Source organism: Athene noctua, chromosome 1 (assembly GCF_965140245.1).
Source record: "Athene noctua chromosome 1, bAthNoc1.hap1.1, whole genome shotgun sequence".
In the NCBI taxonomy this organism is placed as follows: domain Eukaryota; kingdom Metazoa; phylum Chordata; class Aves; order Strigiformes; family Strigidae; genus Athene; species Athene noctua.
Genome location: NC_134037.1, coordinates 193,187,204 through 193,204,853, shown reverse-complemented (window position 1 = coordinate 193,204,853; position 17,650 = coordinate 193,187,204). Strand labels below are relative to the sequence as shown.

Sequence of the window (17,650 nt, the reverse complement as noted above, 5' to 3'; positions counted from 1 at the left end):
GCTGCTGACGGGGACCTCCCTGCTCCTGAGCTCCCCAGGCTCAGCCCTTCCCTCTCAATGTGATGGTGTAGTGGCACAGGAGATGGAGAGGACATTGAGTTGCAGGAGAAGCCTATATCCCCCAAACAAGGAGGAAATAAGGAGCAGGTGGGGTTCCCATCACTTGCCTCTCCTCCCATCACCACTCTCTGAAGCTGGTGGCTGCATCCTGTGCTGGGGGTTGAGGCGGGAAGCATGCTGCGGAGAGGGTGCCTCTGCTCCCCAAGCTGTCTTCAGCTAACGCCATCCCGGTCTGGTGCCTTGGGGTGGGAACTTCTAGCATGCAAACTTAGCTACAGGACTGTTGAATATCAGCACTGATTTCTTCATGTTTTGCAAACCACTGTGTTTCCAGGTCTCCTGGGGCAGCTGAGAAGAGCCATCGCCATGATCCCTGCACTGCTCTTGCTGGGCCTTATGGCCCTTGTCGGTGAGCCAGGGTTGGGTTTGGGTTGCTGTTGGAAGCACCCTGAGGACTGTTTGCAGAGGGACGAGGAGAGGAGGTGTGCAGTCAGGCCTGACGTCCCCTTTCTGCGTGGCACTCTAAAGCCCTGTGTAGCTGAAGGCTGCCATATGAGGCTGCTTGCTGCCAACGTGTGTCCGTTAAACCAGCACGTCTGAAGTACGGGACTGACACCAAAAGAGGGTCACAGACATACCTCCTCTTGATTTTCCCAGCTAACCTCATCCAATATCTCTGCCTAGTCAGTAATGGTCTCACAAATGTGACAGTCTGTTTGGTGGAGGCTGTTCATTCCTCAGCTACTGGGGAAGCAGAGTAGTTTGCCTAAGCTGAGGCAAGCACTCTCCTAAATTAATTCCTCACCAAGTTATGGAGGGATGCAGGAGATGATCTCTGCCAGGGTGCTCAGGTACTGCCAGACATCATCTGAGGGATCCCAGACATTGCTGGGCATTGAATGGGAAGAGGCCTCTGAAATAAACGCAGCGGCTATGGATCCCCTCTCCCATACCAGCTTTTAGACCTAACAGGGCAGATGCCTATTCATCTAAATTTTCATTAGATTCATTTGCTTCAACCTATTAAATTAGAAAAGAACAAATTTCTGTTCTCTAGCTTTCTTTGATATGGTGGAGAGCAGTGGCAACCATACAAACATGATCAACACAAGGTGATGTGGGTTACAGGTCTGGATGAATCCCTCGTGCTTGACTTGTATGCACTTGCAGCGTGCTGTACAATACTGCTCTGAGATCTTGTGTTCAAACACCTCCGTTTAATTTTTCAGCTCCATCCATGAGTTACAGTTGCTATGGTGATATAAGTGCTCTTCAAGCCCCTGCGATTTCCTGTACAACAGTAAGAGCCCCAGATTGTGGTAGGTATCATTCATTGCTTGGTTTGTCAACCTGTTTGTACTTGACAGAGAGATGCTTCACCTTCTGTTATTGCCAAATTAAATGTGGTGCAGCTATTCAATTAGCCAAAAGGGAGAAAAAGCAACACCTCAAATGACAGGTGCTGTGAAGCCTCCAGACCTGGTGGGAAGTTGGAGGACAAACTTCAGGGCTCACAGTCAGGATCCTCAGCCTCTAAGCAAAGGGAAATGGCTCAACCCTTTTCCAGTTAAAACAGCTTCTTTATCAGGCAGGACTTTAGCATCAGCATCCTCACAAAACCCTGGGGGCCTGTCTGCTTGAAAGGAAAGATGTACAGAGTCACGTCTTGAGTGCTGGTGTGTGAGCTGAGCTGGCCAGAGACACAGTTTGCAGGGGGAAGGTCCCAGGTGTGTAGCCATCTATCTCTGGGTGACCCATTTTTGGTAACTCCTTACCATTTCCCTCTTTCTTGCCTTGTGTTATTGCCTCATGTCACTGCACAGATGACTACATCGGGTTCATACTACTGAGAACTCCAGGGACTTTGCCACATACCTCAGATGTAGGCGCCTCCAGAGCAGACCCTGACTACGGGTGTCCAAGCATGGATCTGAACCCACTTGCTTGTTTTCAAACTGTTTCAAAACACTTTCAAAAAAACCCCCACCTTTCTATACACAGACTAACAACATAGCTGTTACAGCAGTTTGGTAGGTCAGTAGTAATGCATCTCTTGATTTTTTCCAATGTAATTTTAAATTCCAATTTTCCAACTCCAGAGCTGCATTTCCAGTGACGTGGCAGTAGAAGAGGACCACAAACATGTGGTCCCACTCCCTAGGAACTGCCCTCTTCCCCTCATCATCCTCGGGTACTGACATAGTAGCTCCTCAGCCGATAGGGCTGTGCTTGTTCCTCAAGCACCATTGCCCAACTTGGTGTAGCTGCATTTTTTTTCAGAACTCGTTACTCCTTTGATACAACTGCTCAAGGGGAAATTGAGGAGTTTGGACAGGAGGGTGAGTAAGTATGCCTTTTTCTACACTGCAGGAATTGCCACAGTACAGAGGTCTGCTGAAGCAGACATTGTACGCCTGAGAAAATACGAGATCCCAATTAAGAGAGTAGCCAGAAACCTGTGCTTGGACCCGGCGCTCATTGCTGCCATCATCTCGCAGGAAAGCCGTGTCGGCCTGCTCCTGGACAATGGATGGGACCAGGAACGTCACAAGTACGGCTTGATGCAGGTACATTGAGATAATTAAGTATGAGTAACAGAACAGTAATGTAGTGTATATCCCAGGGCCTTACCTTAGCAAATGACTGTTCTGTGTTTGAGATAGCGCTTAAATGCATTCCCTCTACATCAAAGGTTGTGCTTAAGTGTTGTCCTGAATAAGGTCACTTCAGTGAGTCACAGCCTGGGAGTACAAAGAAGAGGGGAAAGCTACAGTGGTGGTTGTGTTCAGAGGGAAACCCATTTTCTTGCTTGTCTTTTCTAGCTTGGTGGGCAGCAACACCACCCTTTTGGAGTGTGGGATAGTGAAGAACACATAAATCAGTGCTCAACTATCCTGGTTCTTTCAATTAATGAAGTACGGGCGAGACATCCTACCTGGACCTGGGATCGGCAGCTGAGAGGTACGTGGTGGGCTATATACTAGAAAGGGAGACACACTGAGTGATGGGAGTGCTGTGCATTTGTTGGTGTCACTTTTAAGGGAAAAAGAGCATAAGTCTGACAGATTTTACAGCATCTCTTACCAAAAAGAACCCCCAGAGTTTTCTAGTTTAAAAGAGGCAATCCCAAAACAGCAGACTGGCAAGAGGTCTGAATATAGATGCAGCCTCCCAGCTCAAAGCAGCATGTGCAGGGCCTCCATGTCTCTGCCAACCAAACAAAAGCCACTGGGGAAGGCATAAATTGAGGCACTGCAACACAACAGACTTATTATGGCAGGCTGTTAAGCCGTGTCAGGGAAGCCTGGGATCCAGGTTTGCTTCTAGTCCATTTTATTTGCATGCTGATTTGTTCACCCTTTGCTACTTCTTACTCTCTCATCTTTTTTCTGCCACTGCCTTTTTAGATTACACCCTTTCATGGGACAGGTGTGCTATTCCCACCTGCATTTGGAGACAGTCGTGGGTTCCTTCACTATAGAAATAAGGATTGTGCAAAATCAGTTACTTTTCAACAACAATGAACAATTAGCAATTTCCCAAGCAGTTGTGTAGGCTGGTGAGACTCATGGCTCTTTTGGTTAGGAATTTTTACTTTGAAATCTTTATTTTTTACTTATAATCCCATAACAACTCCCTCTTAACTTTTTCCAGGGGGAATCTGCACCTACCGTGCAAAAATGGGCAACCTCCAGGTCTATGAGGAAGACCCATGCGACAGAGACAACTACTACGTCAACAGCGTAATTAGGCGAGCCCAGTACTTTAAGAGACATGGGTTCTAGCTCATAAACCCACCCCACCACCAAGCCTCCCCCCCTCATAGAATAGTCCAGTAGTGATTGTAGTACCCAGAGCAGTTCATTGGGTTTTCTGGCAGGGCCAATGCTAGTGGCAACGGCAATGGCACCTTGCTCGCTCCTGCAAACCCCGGCTCACCACTTGTCAATAGGCGAGCTCAGCACTGCCTTCCAGGGGACCCACAGGGACAAGATACCACAAGCTCAGGGCCTTTGAAAGGCAGACAGGGACAGACCAGCAAAGTTTAAGTGTTGGGTGAGGAAGATGTCTCTTCCCATTTGAAGCTGAACCCGGCGCTGTTCGTGCATCCCCCAGGCACAGGCATGAAAGCAACTTTCCCTGGGAATCAGCTCTTTCCATCTCCTCTGTCCACCTCCTTCCCTCTCCCTGGCCAATGGAAGGGATGAAGCCCCTGAGTTAAAGTCTTTCTTCCCCTTGATTGTGCTGGCTACAGGGCAATGAAGAGACTTCTCGCCAAGCCCGTGGTCTCCGCACTCGCTGTGTATTCCTGTGGCCAGTCTTGTGGGGCACAATGGAAAATACGCTTCTGTTAGTTTCCTGAGCCCTGAAGCCCGCAGCCATGGTGGGGCTGGAGACAGGGTGAAAAGCAGCCTCACACAGGGGAAACCCTCTATATGGGCAGCACTGCCAGCACCATAACAGGCATGCAAAACACGTTTCCATTAGAGAGCAGCCCTCTGAGCAAGAGCTGACCCCAAACATACCTGCCCCAGGAGACCGTATCACAACAGTAGTGTTGGTAAAAAAATACCCACAACCTTTCCTGCTTTAGCTTTGGCACCTTTATGCTGGGTTTCCTCCAAGTTTAAAAGTGTTTCAGCATCTGTCCCTCTGCCAGGAATCCCAACTTCTAATTAGGAGTGAATTAGCTCTGGGTTTATAAGCTCTGTTTGAAAGTGTTCTTCAATGTGGATGGGTCTGGGTGCAAAATTATGTTTACTAAGAATAATACTGAGAACAAGAGAGAAAATAAAGATTAATGTTGAATCCTAATGTTGAAACCCTTTTTTTTTTTTTTTTGTCAATGGGCTCTGGTGGGCAACAACCTGTGACTTGAGTAAATAACCCAATTTGGTACTCTTGGAATGGGTCTAAAACTCAGTTTGAGAACAGAGAGAGGAAAATGGTGTCACAGATTGGGGTGGGTGAGAAGAGCCAGCGCTTGGGCAGGGCATGAGGCAGCCCGAGCCCAGCCACTGCCCCCAAATCTGTGACCAGGGGAATAAGGACGTTCATGTTTAGCCTTCTGAATAACTCTTTTGGAAGAATCAGGGCACCTTTCTGTCAGCTCTCACCATCGCCAGTGCAGAAGCAATGTGCCAGGCAGGGTCAACACAGACAGCGTGAAAGCTGGTTTGGAGACAGCTTTTGCAAATGGAGCAGTTTTAATGCTGTGATCCTCATCTTGACAGTCACTCATCTGCTTACTGTTGCAGCAAGGACTGTGCATGATTAATGTATTTGCAGGCAAACTCATTTTATCATCTCTGGAGACCAGAGGGAGCTCTAGGATCTCTAAGGTTACCGATTTTTTTTTTTAAGACTACAGAAAACAGTTTCATGTTGAACAACCGCAGGTATTAAACTGTGTATTATTTAGTCTTTAGTGAGTTCTGCACTATAGTAAGATAACTTCAGTAAAATCATTACTTTGTAATACAAACTTATGAAACATATCATGTGGTTTGATCCCCTCTACTTGAAATAGCTTATGTAAGATTCATAGGTTGAAGTCTTTGGAGAATTACCTTATGTAAACCTCTGTGTTATACAAACCTCTTATGTAAAACCTATGAATGCATTTTTGGTAGATCAATATAAACTTCAGATGGGGCAGGGAATCTCATTGCTGCCTATGAATATAAAGTTGTTTTTTGAGTTTGGGGGGTGAACAAGAGTGGAGCTTTCTTTGGTTCCCTTCATGGCGCCCTTAGTTGCTGCCAGCAGGCTCCTGTCACCACTACTGGTGTTGCCATTCCTGCAGATCTGTGAGTAGCTCAGGAGTCCAATTTCTGCATGCGTTACCCATGAAGCTGCTGCTTCATGTTATGGTAGCAACACCCAAGGGCCTGCAGACCTGCCTGCTGGCTTGTGCAGCATTGCTACAAAGCATTGTTTATTTTTTAAATCTATTTAAAAATCCTGATTACAGGTATTTCATATTTTGTTGCAAATAATATTTTAGGGTATCAGCACTTTGCAGTGAATAAGGAAAATCTCTGCAGTAAATGAGCTGAAACATGATAGCTTGATAAATTGTCAGGAAGGAGTAAATGATTAACGAACGTTTAATGCTGGGATACCTCCTTAAGATCTGAGCAAAAGCTTTCCTGACAAACAGTGAGTTCAGACGCTTTTCCCCTCTGACCTTTTCCTGTCACACGTAACTGAAAGTTACTGGCTGGTGTACACAAGACAGCTGAGGCTGCACTCTTGGTCACCCTTTTGACCAAGTCTCTTTTAAAAAAACCAGACAGCTTGCAAAGTAAATGATCTAATACCAAGTAACATATCAGAAAAAGCAGAAGCATGGGTATATTTGTTCTGGCTGGGATGGAGTTAATTTTCCCCACAGCAGCCCTGGTAGTGCTGTGCTTTGTATTGGTCCCTAGAAGGGTGTTGGTAAGGCACCAGTGTTTTGGCTATGGCTGAGCAGTGCTGGCACAGCATCCAGGCTGTCTCACCAACATTCCCCCCTCACCAGTAGGCTCGGGATGAGCAAGATCTTGAGAGGGTACATAGCCAGGACAGCTGACCCAAACTGACCAAAGGGATATTCCACACCATATGATGTCTGCTCAGCAATAAAAGCTAAGGGAAAGGAAGGGGTGGATGGGGGGTGTGGGGCATTCATTATTATGACGGTTGTCTTCTGGAGAAGCTGCTACACATACTGAAGCCCTACTTCCCAGGAAGTGGCTGGACATCGCCTGCTGATGGGAATTAGTGAATAAATCTTTTGTTTTCCTTTGCTTTTGTGTGTGGCCTTTTTTTTGCTTTATTAAACTGCCTTTATCTTGACCCACAAGTCTTTTTTTCCATCTTCTTTTCTCCCCCCCATCCTGATGAAGAGGAGAGTAATAGAGCAGCTTGGTGGGCACCTGGTATCCAACCAAGGTCAACCTAACCACAGCAGGTAATTAAAGAAAAGCTGAATCAGAGGAGAAAGAAAGGTCTGGGGAATCACAGATCAAGCCATCTGGCTGCAACACCAAGGAAGATGCTAGAGTGACAACAAAGCAGCAAGAAACATTCAGGAGAGCTCTGGAAGCCTGACTTGGCAGGGAAAAACCACCTCCACACAACTCACTAAGTAAGTGGCCAAGAGTACAAAAGTACAAAATATAAGTACAAAAAGCACTGGTTATCAGCAGTTTGTGGTCAGACTGGTGACGTGTTTCAAATGGAGCTGCACAAGCCTGTCCTACACCAGTTTCTCTCAGATTTGTGGTTGGAAAATGAATGGTGGACAAGAGCTATCAAGCCATGGGTGATGGCCATGCTGAGAGGGAACATGAGGACTTCCACTAATGGTTAAAAACTATGAAAAACTGTTAGGAATCAAAGTACTGAAATAAACTAAACATAGGCACAAAATATTCGAGAAGCTCAAGCAGGAGCATAAGCAAGGGTGGAACAGGCAGGTGACCATCCCACAGAAAGGGCTGTGGAGGGGTCCAGTGGGAACCCAACCAGTAGATACCAGGGGAGATGGGGAAAGGAAAAAAAAAAAAAAAAAAGGAAAGAGAAAAATCATATTTGGAGGTTTACTTTTATCATAGCACTGTGTATGAAGCACTTGGGGTAATTGTCCTCTCAGCTGTTCAGCTGTTAGCAGCAGTGAGGGTCACCTGTGGTGTTTGGGTGTGTCACACCAACAAAAACGTGCTCAGGAGGATCACAACTCAAATGGAAGGTACAGCCTATAGGAAACAAGGAATTAGACTTGCTTTTTTCTCGAGAAAAGAGGACACAGTTATGATTTTCTAATATGCAAAAGAAATGGAGGGCAATGACACATGTCCTTCCTTTCCCCTTGAGGGTAAAGCAAGTAGCACTGAGTCTGGCAGAGGTTTGTGTCATACTTCAAAAACTTTTCAGGGTAATGAAGCAATGCAGTATTCACTGGGCACAGAACAAACAAGACCAACATGTAAACATATCTGTATGTCATACTGTTGTAGAGCAGGGAAATGCAGTAGGTGTTGTTTAAGGACTTTTCCAGACCAACGTCGCTGCATCGGAATCTGCAGTCAGCAAATTGAAAAGACAACAAATTACAGACAGGGAAGCAAAATCTCCTCTGCTTTGCTTTCACAACAGATGCCAGTATTAGGAAGCATATTTAAATGCACTTCTTATAATAAACAGCAAATGTAAGGTGGTAAGTTTTCTCTCTCATCCCCTTGTTAAGCTGCAGGTGGTGTGGGCCGATCCCTCCATGGCTCAGACAGGGATCTGTTTAAAGTCTGGGGCTGCGGTGACTGGCTTTTATAGACACCAGGCAGAGGGAGCAATTAAACAACCTGGTTCAGCAGTAACTGAAGCAGTAGGAAACCACTGCCAAAAGCCAGTCCCCGTGAGCCAGAGCCGTAAGCCGCATGGGCAGACAGATTGCTCTGATGACTGACTTTGAACACTGAAGTTGGATCAGTTTGAGCCACGTGTCCATGTCACTCTCACTGAGGAATGCAGAAAACAAAGGGAAATGCCACCACAGCAATGCAGTGCTGAATAACCACGTTTGTTCTGCTTTGTTACTCATTGAAAAAGTGGTCTGGGATTTCCTAGCCAGCAACCTGTTCCCAGAACAATGCTTCTCTTGTGGTTGCCTTAGGCACACTCAGGACCACACCCCAAAATACTAGTCTCATTTTATGGGGTTTTCTTCCCGATAAAAGCAACCTCATGTTTTATCCAGTCCAGAAAGGGCAACACTGGCCTCTCCTTTAAACTGGAGATATTAGACGACTGTGAGAAACACCATGGGGGTCATACTGGTGGTCAGTCACCCCCGAAGTCTGCCTCCAGCAGCAGCAGTAGGAGATGCTGCCTGGGGAGGACACATGAGCTTGGCTGCTTTCTGCAGTCCATTTACCTTGCATAGGCCCAGCATCTCCAGCTGTTTAACAGTGGTGGCAGGAGGCATGTCCACCCTTTGTATGGCACTGCTGTTCATTAATTAAGTTGCTTTGAGAATGTGTTGGTGCTGTCCCCCTCCACAGCCTCCCAGGCTGCAAGGCCATGGCCATAAATTCCTTGACAATGCTAGTTTGAATCTTTATAAAAGCCTTTTTGAAGACCCAGCTATACTTCACCCACTTAAACCACATACTCATGTATGTGGACTTAAACCACATACTCACTGACACTGTCCCAGAATGCCATCAGGGACCAAGGCAGGACTGCCCCTTATGGGAGCCAGGCTGACCCTCTCCCAGCTGACCAGGCTTATCCATCACCTCAGTCACTGCTGTCTCTGGTTGCCATTTGGCACCAGGCATTCTGGTTCTCCTGGCTTGTTTTTGAAGCCACTAGCAACAGTCCAGAAGCACTTTTAAGTTTGCACTCGCTTCGTTGCTTAATATTGCATGTGCTAAACTCTTGACACTGTATTCTATTTTGTCTTTCTGATTTATTGTGATCATGATGTTCATTTCCCTCCTGATTTTTTCAGAGGTAAACTGAATGTCAACCACGTCCACCATGTAGATCATATCAGTTCAATTTGAGTAGTTCTCTGCATCTCTCAGCTTTCCCCTGCTTCTAGTTGAAATGCTCCTCTACAACCTCTTTAATTTCCAGTGCCATAGTCTGGCTGTGTTACAGCCCAGGTGTAGCCCACCCCTTCTAGGCTGCTCCCCTCATCCATGAAGTTTTACCAGTTCCTGACATGCTTCATCTACAAGCCCCTCCATTTCCACACGCAGCTACAGTGCAGTCTTGGGACAAAGGATTTGCCCCAATGTGGGAGCTCTAGGTACCCAGAGCATCCTGCCTCCCTGCCACCGTCTGGGTAACCTCCCACAGCTTAAATGCTTAATTGCTTTGGGAAGCTTATATCAGCCTAGTTTCTTCCCTGAAGACATAATTAGGATCACTCACTTCTTACTCTACCCTTATTAAGCTAATTAGCAATAGAGGAGAAGTGCTCAATAGCATGAAAAAACCTACACAGTGAGGATGCAGCTGACCTGAGACTCTCTAGTGCCTTCACCCCACGAGCTGCCCTGCTGCAGCCCTCAGCCTTCCAGAAACATTTACAACTGGAAAGGTTTCTTCTTGCAAGGCAGGTGAGGAGAAAATTGGTCCCATTTCTATCCTTTAAATCAGGTTGTATTTTATGAATTTCCTGCCTATCCAGCCACACCTCAGTTGATTCAGATCAAGGAACTGACAAAGTTCAGGAGGGTTTTGTCCTGCCAGACACAGGAGAGAACATAAAGAGTGAGTTGCTGGTACTGGATCTGATCTAGTGCCCTGCAGTCTGGCTTCTGGCTAAACCAGAATTGTCTCTTACATGTGACTGCTGTGATCGATGAAGAGCTGCCTACTGATAGTTCATGAATACTATTTATTGACTGGATCATCGTGGCACTGTCTATCGGTTGGTGTTGTGCACTTGCCATGTACTTGAGCTATTTCAGCAGCAGGACTGTTGGATTGTTCTGTACGGAGGCTGCAGGTCTGACTGGGCTGTTGTGGCTACAGACTGATGGCAAATAGTTCAGGGTCTTGCTGGTGGCCAGCTATTAGTGGTATCCCTCGGGAACTGATCCTGCAGCCAGTACTATTTAGTGTCCTCAGCACCAGCGTGGGCTAGGGACAGAGAGCTCTTTCAGCAAGTTCACAGGTTCTTGGTGGAACAGAACTGCTGGTCAGAGGAATGTGGACAGGCTGGACAGGACTCTCATAAAATTCAACTACAGGTGCTATCAAATCCCACACCTGAGATAGAAAAGCCCCAGTCACCAGTACATGCTGGGCACCAGCCAGTTTCAAAGCAGCTCTGCAGGGAAAGCCCTGGGGGTTCTGGTGGACTACAGGTTGACCACAAGTGGTTAATGCACCCTTGAAGCAAAGGTGGCCAACAGCATCCTGGGCTGTGTTAGGAAAAGCAGGTCCAGGGAGGTGATCCTTCCCATCTACTTGGCACTTGTGCTGAGTTTTGGGTTCCCTAGTATAAAATGGCCCCTAACACGCTGTAGGCCAGTGCAGGCCACCAAGCTGAAGCACAAATTATACAAGCAGAGGCCGAGGGCCCTAGGTCTGCTCAGCCTGGAAAAGACAAGGCTTTTGGGGGACATTTTCATCTACCTCTGTGGAGCTTATAGGGAAGATAGAGTAAGACTTTCCTTGCACAGAAAGAGGGTCAGAGACAACAGTCACATGTTGCAACAAGGCAACAATTTGGACTTGATAAAAGAAAATGAGTTTTTCATTGTACCGGGTTGCACAGAGAGGCTAGGGAATCTTCATCCTTGGAAGTGTTCATAACAAGACAGGGCAAGGACTTGCGAAACTTGATCTACCTTCAGAGTTAACACTCCTTTGAGCAAGAGGTTGGACTAGAGACCTCCCAAGGTCCTCTCCAACCTTGGTCACCTCTGTGTTTTTGTGGCTCTGTGAAGACGCTGGCAGTGGGGAGAATGGAAAATGTAAATGTAATCTTTTTGGCACACATAGTGAGAGACAATGAAGGAGCCACTCAAACAGATGGTACACAGTGTGACACAGAAGAGCTCCCCATGTTGGCTCTGGAAGCACCAACATGGTTTATGCATCAGTTGTTTAAGGGATGGATGAAGGAGCATCAGCAACAGTGATGCAGCACCACAGGCATAACGGGCCTGGACTGACACAGCTCACCTAGCATATTAAGTGACACTGGCATCTATAGCCCTTCTTCCCACATAGCTGGGTTTTGCTTTTAGAGGTAAAGAAGCAACATTTTAAGAAGTTGTTTTGGGTCACCTCATTCCTCTGACTGCAGACTACTGGGGAGAATAAACTGCGGGGACAGAGGAGAGAAGAGCAGCTGGAAAAGCCAACACTGCAGTCCCACCACAGAAGAATGAGCCCTGTGGGAGAGGTGAAATTGTGGACTCTGAGCATTTTCTCGGAGAAGACACGTTCAGCTAATCTGGTGACAACAGCAATCGGTTAATAACAAATTCAGTGCTATTTGCCTTGCTCCAAATAAAAGTGGGGGGAAATCCCCACTCCACTAGTCATTATCAGCTTCTCCTTCTGTGAGATTTCCAAGAGATAATGTTAAAATATCAATCTTCTTGAGCAAATATGCCAGGTCCACAAGACACTCCTCTGCCCAGATATTAAATAATGAAGGAAAACCTGGGGGAGCAGCGTGCTGCTGCTTTCATCACAGCAGCCTTCTGCAGTGGCTCCATCTTGTGAAGACACTGTCAGAGGTGGGCCGAGACCCCATGCATCCACACCACTGAAGGAAACAGTGCTTGCAAAGGAGGACATTGGCAGAACAAGTCAGTCCCATCACTAACAAAGCTGTGCCCAACAGGCCCTCCCACACTTTGCTTTCTGTCCCCTACACATCCTTTGGGGACTGACCACAGACTCCAAAGACATCAGCCAGACTCCCCCATCCACAGTGGGCAGTACTTTTCCCCTCTGTGGTATTTTTGGCATGTGAGGTGGTGGGGAAAGGGTTGTGAGTGTGCAGAAATGTGGCTGGGGAGTGGAGGGACGGAGACATCTCTCAAGGCAGGCAAGAAGCTCAGTGGATGGAGGCAAGGGGTTCCAAGACTCTCTGATTTGGCCAACTACAGGCAAATAACCCCTCGATAACATGACACTGGTATCCTTAGCATTGGTGTCTGTCCCCAGGTGGCAAAAGCCTTTTTGGTGATTGGAAACACCTGGCTCATTACAGTCCTTCTACTTGCAAGCAGAGGTCTGCCAGAAACCTCTCCCCCTCACAGCAGAGAAAAATGTTGAGGCAAAGGCTTGTCTGAATCATTTCAGAGATGTGTTGGGCTCGTTGAAAGCTATTATGAAAAAAAAAAAAAAAAAAAAAAAAAAAGCTGAAACGACAAGGAGTCATTATTTTTTTCTGCTGACAAGCAATATTGGCAAAGCACACTGTCATGGGAACACCCCCCTAAGCAGGGACAGATGGGCCACCAGCATGGACATGGCCAGTCTCTCAGAAGAGTGATAGCCCAGGTGGTAGGACTGCATGCCCCTCTGTGCCACATAGCCAACAGCCCAGGTCCAGTCCCAGCCCTCTTTTCTTGAGAGTAGTGACACAGCCCAGGATGCTGGGATGGGACTGGAGCAAACATCTGCAGATGAGCTGGATTCTGGGTCTTTAGTTCAGCCCTTACCACAGCTCCCTCCAGGAACAGGGTGTGAAATATAAGATGTAGGTAGAGACATGCACAGAAAAAAAATCAAGTGGGGTTTTTTCCCTTTGGAAACCTGGGAAATGCCACTCCCAAGAATACTTGTCACGATGCCAATGTCTGTAGCACAACAGGTTCTGTTTATATGACAAAAAAAATGCTGTTAAGTCTCACAAAACCACAGCCCATACATTTCATCACAGTGTCAGATTACCACCAAACGGAAGGTAGCTTTCCCTATATATTAAACTTCCCCACAACTCAGTCCTGTGCCAGAAGCTGAGCTGCAGACAAGAAGGTAAGATACCACCACTCAGGGCGGGAGCTCTTTTCATTCCCTTCAGCAACACCATCTCCTTGGTGGCCAAGAGGCTGCAGCTTTTTGCTGTGTGAGATTTCTGCTTGAATAAGGATATCGAGATTTGTCCTATAGTTCTCGATTTAGGTCACCCATACTTAGATGGCTCTCATCCATAGGTGAGCCTATCTTCCTAGGCTCCCTTCACAGCCAATGAGGGGAAATGGGTGCTCCCAGAGTACTACTCACCCTGAAGTAGGTAGCCACAATGATTTAGCTAGCTTGCATCTTGAAAGTGCCTATTTCTGAGTATAAAGAAAGTCTCAGGAGACTCGGGCAAAGCTGTCCAGGTGTGGCGAAGGCAGTTTGTATACAGAGTATGGACAGGGAATCAGAGCGTACATAGTGGGAGTGCAGTAGCACAGGGCATTGAACATTACTAATTTTATTTTTTCTGAATTAAAGATTGGGGTTTGAGATTTGGAGGAAGTTACCAAGATATCGTAGAAGATTCAAGTTTGAAACACCCGCAGAAGTGAGAGGTCATAAGTGTCTTGTAAATGGCTGCAGCCTTGCTTGGCTAGAGCAGGAGAGCTGCCTTTGGGGTCTCTCACAAAAAGAGACACAACTCCATTTGTCTGTTGCTTTGCCTACCCAACCAGGAGAAATATCCCATCAGGTCAGAAAGAGTTCCTTTGTGTTTATTTGGCAAGCAGTGAGATATATTCCTGTCTTCATGTCTGCCAATGCTGAACAACTGATTTTCAGGCTGTTCTGTGTGCTCAGGAAGAACCACGCCATGTACTCGATGCTCGTGCTGCTGGGCCTCACTGCCCTCCTGGGTAAGTCTGGTGGCCCTTGCTGCCTTGCCCCAAGCAGCCAGGGACATGTTCCCTGGGCCGGGAAGCAGGAGACATTGATGCATCTCCTCACCCCACTTCCCAGAATCTCAGTTACCATTAAACTCTATTGGAGGAGAGAGTGCCTGAGTCCCCTTGGGAGTCTCACAGAAGGAGGGGTGGCCTCTGAGGGGCGGGTGGGCACAGGGTGCCAGGCACAGGGCAGGACCTCACCTCCCCTCCATCGCAAGGAGTGACAGAGGTAGCCCCATGCAGCTCCTGTGCCCTGCGGCCTGTCCTCTCCAGGATGCATCCTCCCCTTGGGTTTTACATACAATCACAAAAGGTTTTTACTGCTTGAGCATGTCGCCTCTGCAGGTGCCTCCGAGGGCCGAACAGATTGCTACGGCAGTGTAAACAGAATTAATACTCCTGGGGCTTCATGCAAAACTGCAAAGTCAGAAGGTTTATCCTACTGTGGTGAGTATCTCTCTTTAGCCAGATGCCCCCATTTCTCCATGGCACAATAATCCCAAATCCTTCACATTTCCAAGTGTGCTGAATACACGCTAGCTGCTGAGCCTGCACGATATCCCTGTAGGTGATCATCTACCTCCTCCCAAAGGTGAGGCAAACAAAATTTTGAGGTAATTCTGTCTGTATTAGAAGGAGAGAGGTGAGACACAATTGTGAGTTTTAAAACTCAATTATTAAGCAACTATCTTTACTTTTGATTTTAATTACAGGAGCTAAGGCTTCAGAAAAGATTGCTGAACGGGATCTAGGAGCTATGAATCAATATAAAACACTCATTAAGAAAGTTGGTGAAAAACTGTGTGTTGAACCAGCTGTGATCGCTGGCATCATCTCCCGGGAATCTCATGCCGGCAAAATACTGAAGAATGGCTGGGGCGACAATGGGAATGGATTTGGTTTAATGCAGGTAATTGCTGATACTCCACTAAAACCTGAAAAACAAATAACATATAAATAAAAGTAAGTCTCCTAAACGTATCATCCATTACAGAAGGGAAATGTCTTCTTTTTGTTGTCTTGGTATTTCTAGGTTGACAAAAAATCACATACACCTGAGGGACGATGGAACAGTGAAACTCATCTTACCCAGGGCACAAACATTCTTATCATGATGATAAAGACAATACAGGGAAAATTCCGACGCTGGACAAGGGATCAACAGCTGAAAGGTAAGGTACAGGCCACAGGTTTTGTCCAGGGGAAATGAAAAACTTTAGGACAAAACCAAAATGAATTAGTTCCCATGCTCCTCAAAACCCATGTTTCTAACAGACTTTTGCTTAGCTTTTCACCCCTTTTTTATTTCACCAGCAAAAGACAAGCTTTGTCAGTTCCGTGTAGTTTCTGCCTTTCCTTAGTATAGCAGTCTTGCCGAATTTCCACCATCATGTGGCAAATATTTATACACTTGAAATCTAGTCTATGTATTTCCTTATCTGACCATGAAGAGTCTTCTACAGCCATTCAGGTTAAGACATAGCTCCATGAATGGGACCAGCAGTTCACTCCATATCTCTGTTGACAAAGATGAGGTGTTTGCTCTCAGGGAATTGCAAAACTGTGCTGTGCAATGTGGAAAAGCTGCCTCCTTCAAAGTAGGCTACACCCTGCAACCCCCTTGGACTGCTGGGATGCCGCAGCAGGCTCATTTCAGAGACACCTCAGATACCTCTGCTTTTCAGCATGGCATATGGAGTAGCATATACATAGCTGCAAGACAAAGATAATGCAATGTATGAATTATAAAAGCAGTTATTTTCAAGGGTGAGTGAGAAGTTACAAGGATGTTCGATACGATATGACATGACATGACATGACATGACATGCTATTCTATTCTATTCTGAACAAGCCCCATGTAAATGAAGGGCTTGTGCTGGGCCAGGTAAACGGTACAAGTTCATCAAGCTGCAAATATCTGTTAACACAAAACCTCAGGTGTCTTCCTGATGTTTTGGTGGATTCAGGAATAACTAAGCTGTTTGCAGACCCCCACTTAAGTCAGAGAAGATATGATAACGCTACCTACTCTCCTTCCAAAGTCCCAATAAGTGAAAGCTTTCAAAACCAGTAAAAGCAGAACACATCAGGATGGGAATTTTCCCAGGTTTTTTAAGTCTGTATGAACCTTTTGGTGTTTCATTTCAGGTGGGATTTCTGCTTACAACGCTGGTGCTAACAATGTCCGAAGCTATGACAAAATGGACATCGGCACCACCCATGATGACTACTCTAATGACGTGGTTGCACGAGCCCAGTATTACAAGAAACACGGCTACTAGACTCAGTAATCTCTACTGAGTAACTTTCTTACCATCACCTGCATGACACCCCTGAGGGAGATAAGACACAGGACAGCTGTACCCTGCAAACCCCTAGAGATGCAAATGTACAGGAATGGTTTACATGAATAAACATTTGCAGAATAAAGCCCTGAATTTCTAAAACAATAATCAGTAAGACACCAGTCAGGTAGCCTCTTTACAAGCAATATGGTTTGGATTTTACAAAAGGAATATTGCCAAAATCTTAATATTTTTTCTGCTATTTACATATTTCTCTGAGTTATGAGGACTATCTTGTTTTGCTATTGGTAATTTGCTGCCTTCCAGATCTTAAAACACATTTCTGGCAAAATCTGTCATTCTCTTAAGAAATCAAAAAGCAAAATACTTCCTTGGGTATTAGCTTCATGATTTATTTTTTCAAAGCTGCTTGATATTTACATTATGGTGTGGAGTAGTCATTTTTTTCTGAATGGTAATTTTTCATATAAATGCATAGAATAGAGATGTTTTCAGTCATACAGAAATAAGCAAACAGAAATTGAATAAAAGTGTTAGCAAATGAAGAAGGACTCCAGTGTACTCATATTGTCATGTGTGTTAGCAAAGTTTGAATAAGTACAATGTTAATTTTAGGCAGATAGAGAAAATGAGAAGGGAACAGGATGAAATACATCTTTTCCCTCTCTGCTGCTTGTAGAGAGTGACACTTGGGAAAAAAGCAATCCTCGAGTTCGGTGTATTTTGGTGCTCCTATTTCTTCTACACCTGGAATTAAACTATTTTGGGGGTGGGAGAGTGAGAAGGCAACAGAAAGGAGAGGGGTAGATGCCTGCAGGACTGAGTGATACACATTCCCCAGAGACAAAGGAAGAGTTGGTTTTGGTCTGGCAGTAACCAGTGCAAGCTGTGCCTTCCCAACAGCATCC

General features: G+C 46.0%; 2 protein-coding genes across 3 annotated transcripts; both read left to right on the top strand.

The window, feature by feature from the left end:
• The first annotated feature begins 426 nt into the window (after window positions 1-426).
• On the top strand, window positions 427-3,845 carry LOC141972392 (lysozyme g-like). Its single transcript, XM_074930275.1, has 5 exons — window positions 427-469; window positions 1,290-1,379; window positions 2,431-2,627; window positions 2,883-3,021; window positions 3,715-3,845. Exons 1-5 carry the CDS (start codon window positions 427-429, stop codon window positions 3,843-3,845), a joined length of 600 nt encoding a protein of 199 aa, XP_074786376.1.
• A 9,684-nt stretch (window positions 3,846-13,529) lies between these two features.
• On the top strand, window positions 13,530-17,292 carry LOC141961608 (lysozyme g-like). 2 transcript variants are annotated; one of them, XM_074908610.1, is made up of 6 exons: window positions 13,530-13,563; window positions 14,332-14,405; window positions 14,781-14,882; window positions 15,149-15,345; window positions 15,469-15,607; window positions 16,585-17,292. In XM_074908610.1, exons 2-6 carry the CDS (start codon window positions 14,363-14,365, stop codon window positions 16,716-16,718), a joined length of 615 nt encoding a protein of 204 aa, XP_074764711.1. In that variant the 5' UTR covers window positions 13,530-13,563; window positions 14,332-14,362; the 3' UTR covers window positions 16,719-17,292. The 2 variants fall into 2 exon arrangements, with proteins under 2 accessions (XP_074764711.1, XP_074764721.1); XM_074908620.1 differs by lacking the exon at window positions 13,530-13,563 and adding an exon at window positions 14,049-14,242.
• Window positions 17,293-17,650: the final 358 nt, after the last annotated feature.

Coding starts and splice junctions, on each gene's coding strand:
- LOC141972392 (XM_074930275.1), top strand. CDS start 427: ATGATCCCTGCACTGCTCTTGCTGGGCCTTATGGCCCTTGTCG. Junction 2,628..2,882: donor ACAAGTACGGCTTGATGCAG/GTACATTGAGAT, acceptor TGTCTTTTCTAG/CTTGGTGGGCAGCAACACCA. Junction 3,022..3,714: donor CTGGGATCGGCAGCTGAGAG/GTACGTGGTGGG, acceptor AACTTTTTCCAG/GGGGAATCTGCACCTACCGT.
- LOC141961608 (XM_074908610.1), top strand. CDS start 14,363: ATGTACTCGATGCTCGTGCTGCTGGGCCTCACTGCCCTCCTGG. Junction 14,883..15,148: donor AGAAGGTTTATCCTACTGTG/GTGAGTATCTCT, acceptor TTTTAATTACAG/GAGCTAAGGCTTCAGAAAAG. Junction 15,346..15,468: donor ATGGATTTGGTTTAATGCAG/GTAATTGCTGAT, acceptor TGGTATTTCTAG/GTTGACAAAAAATCACATAC.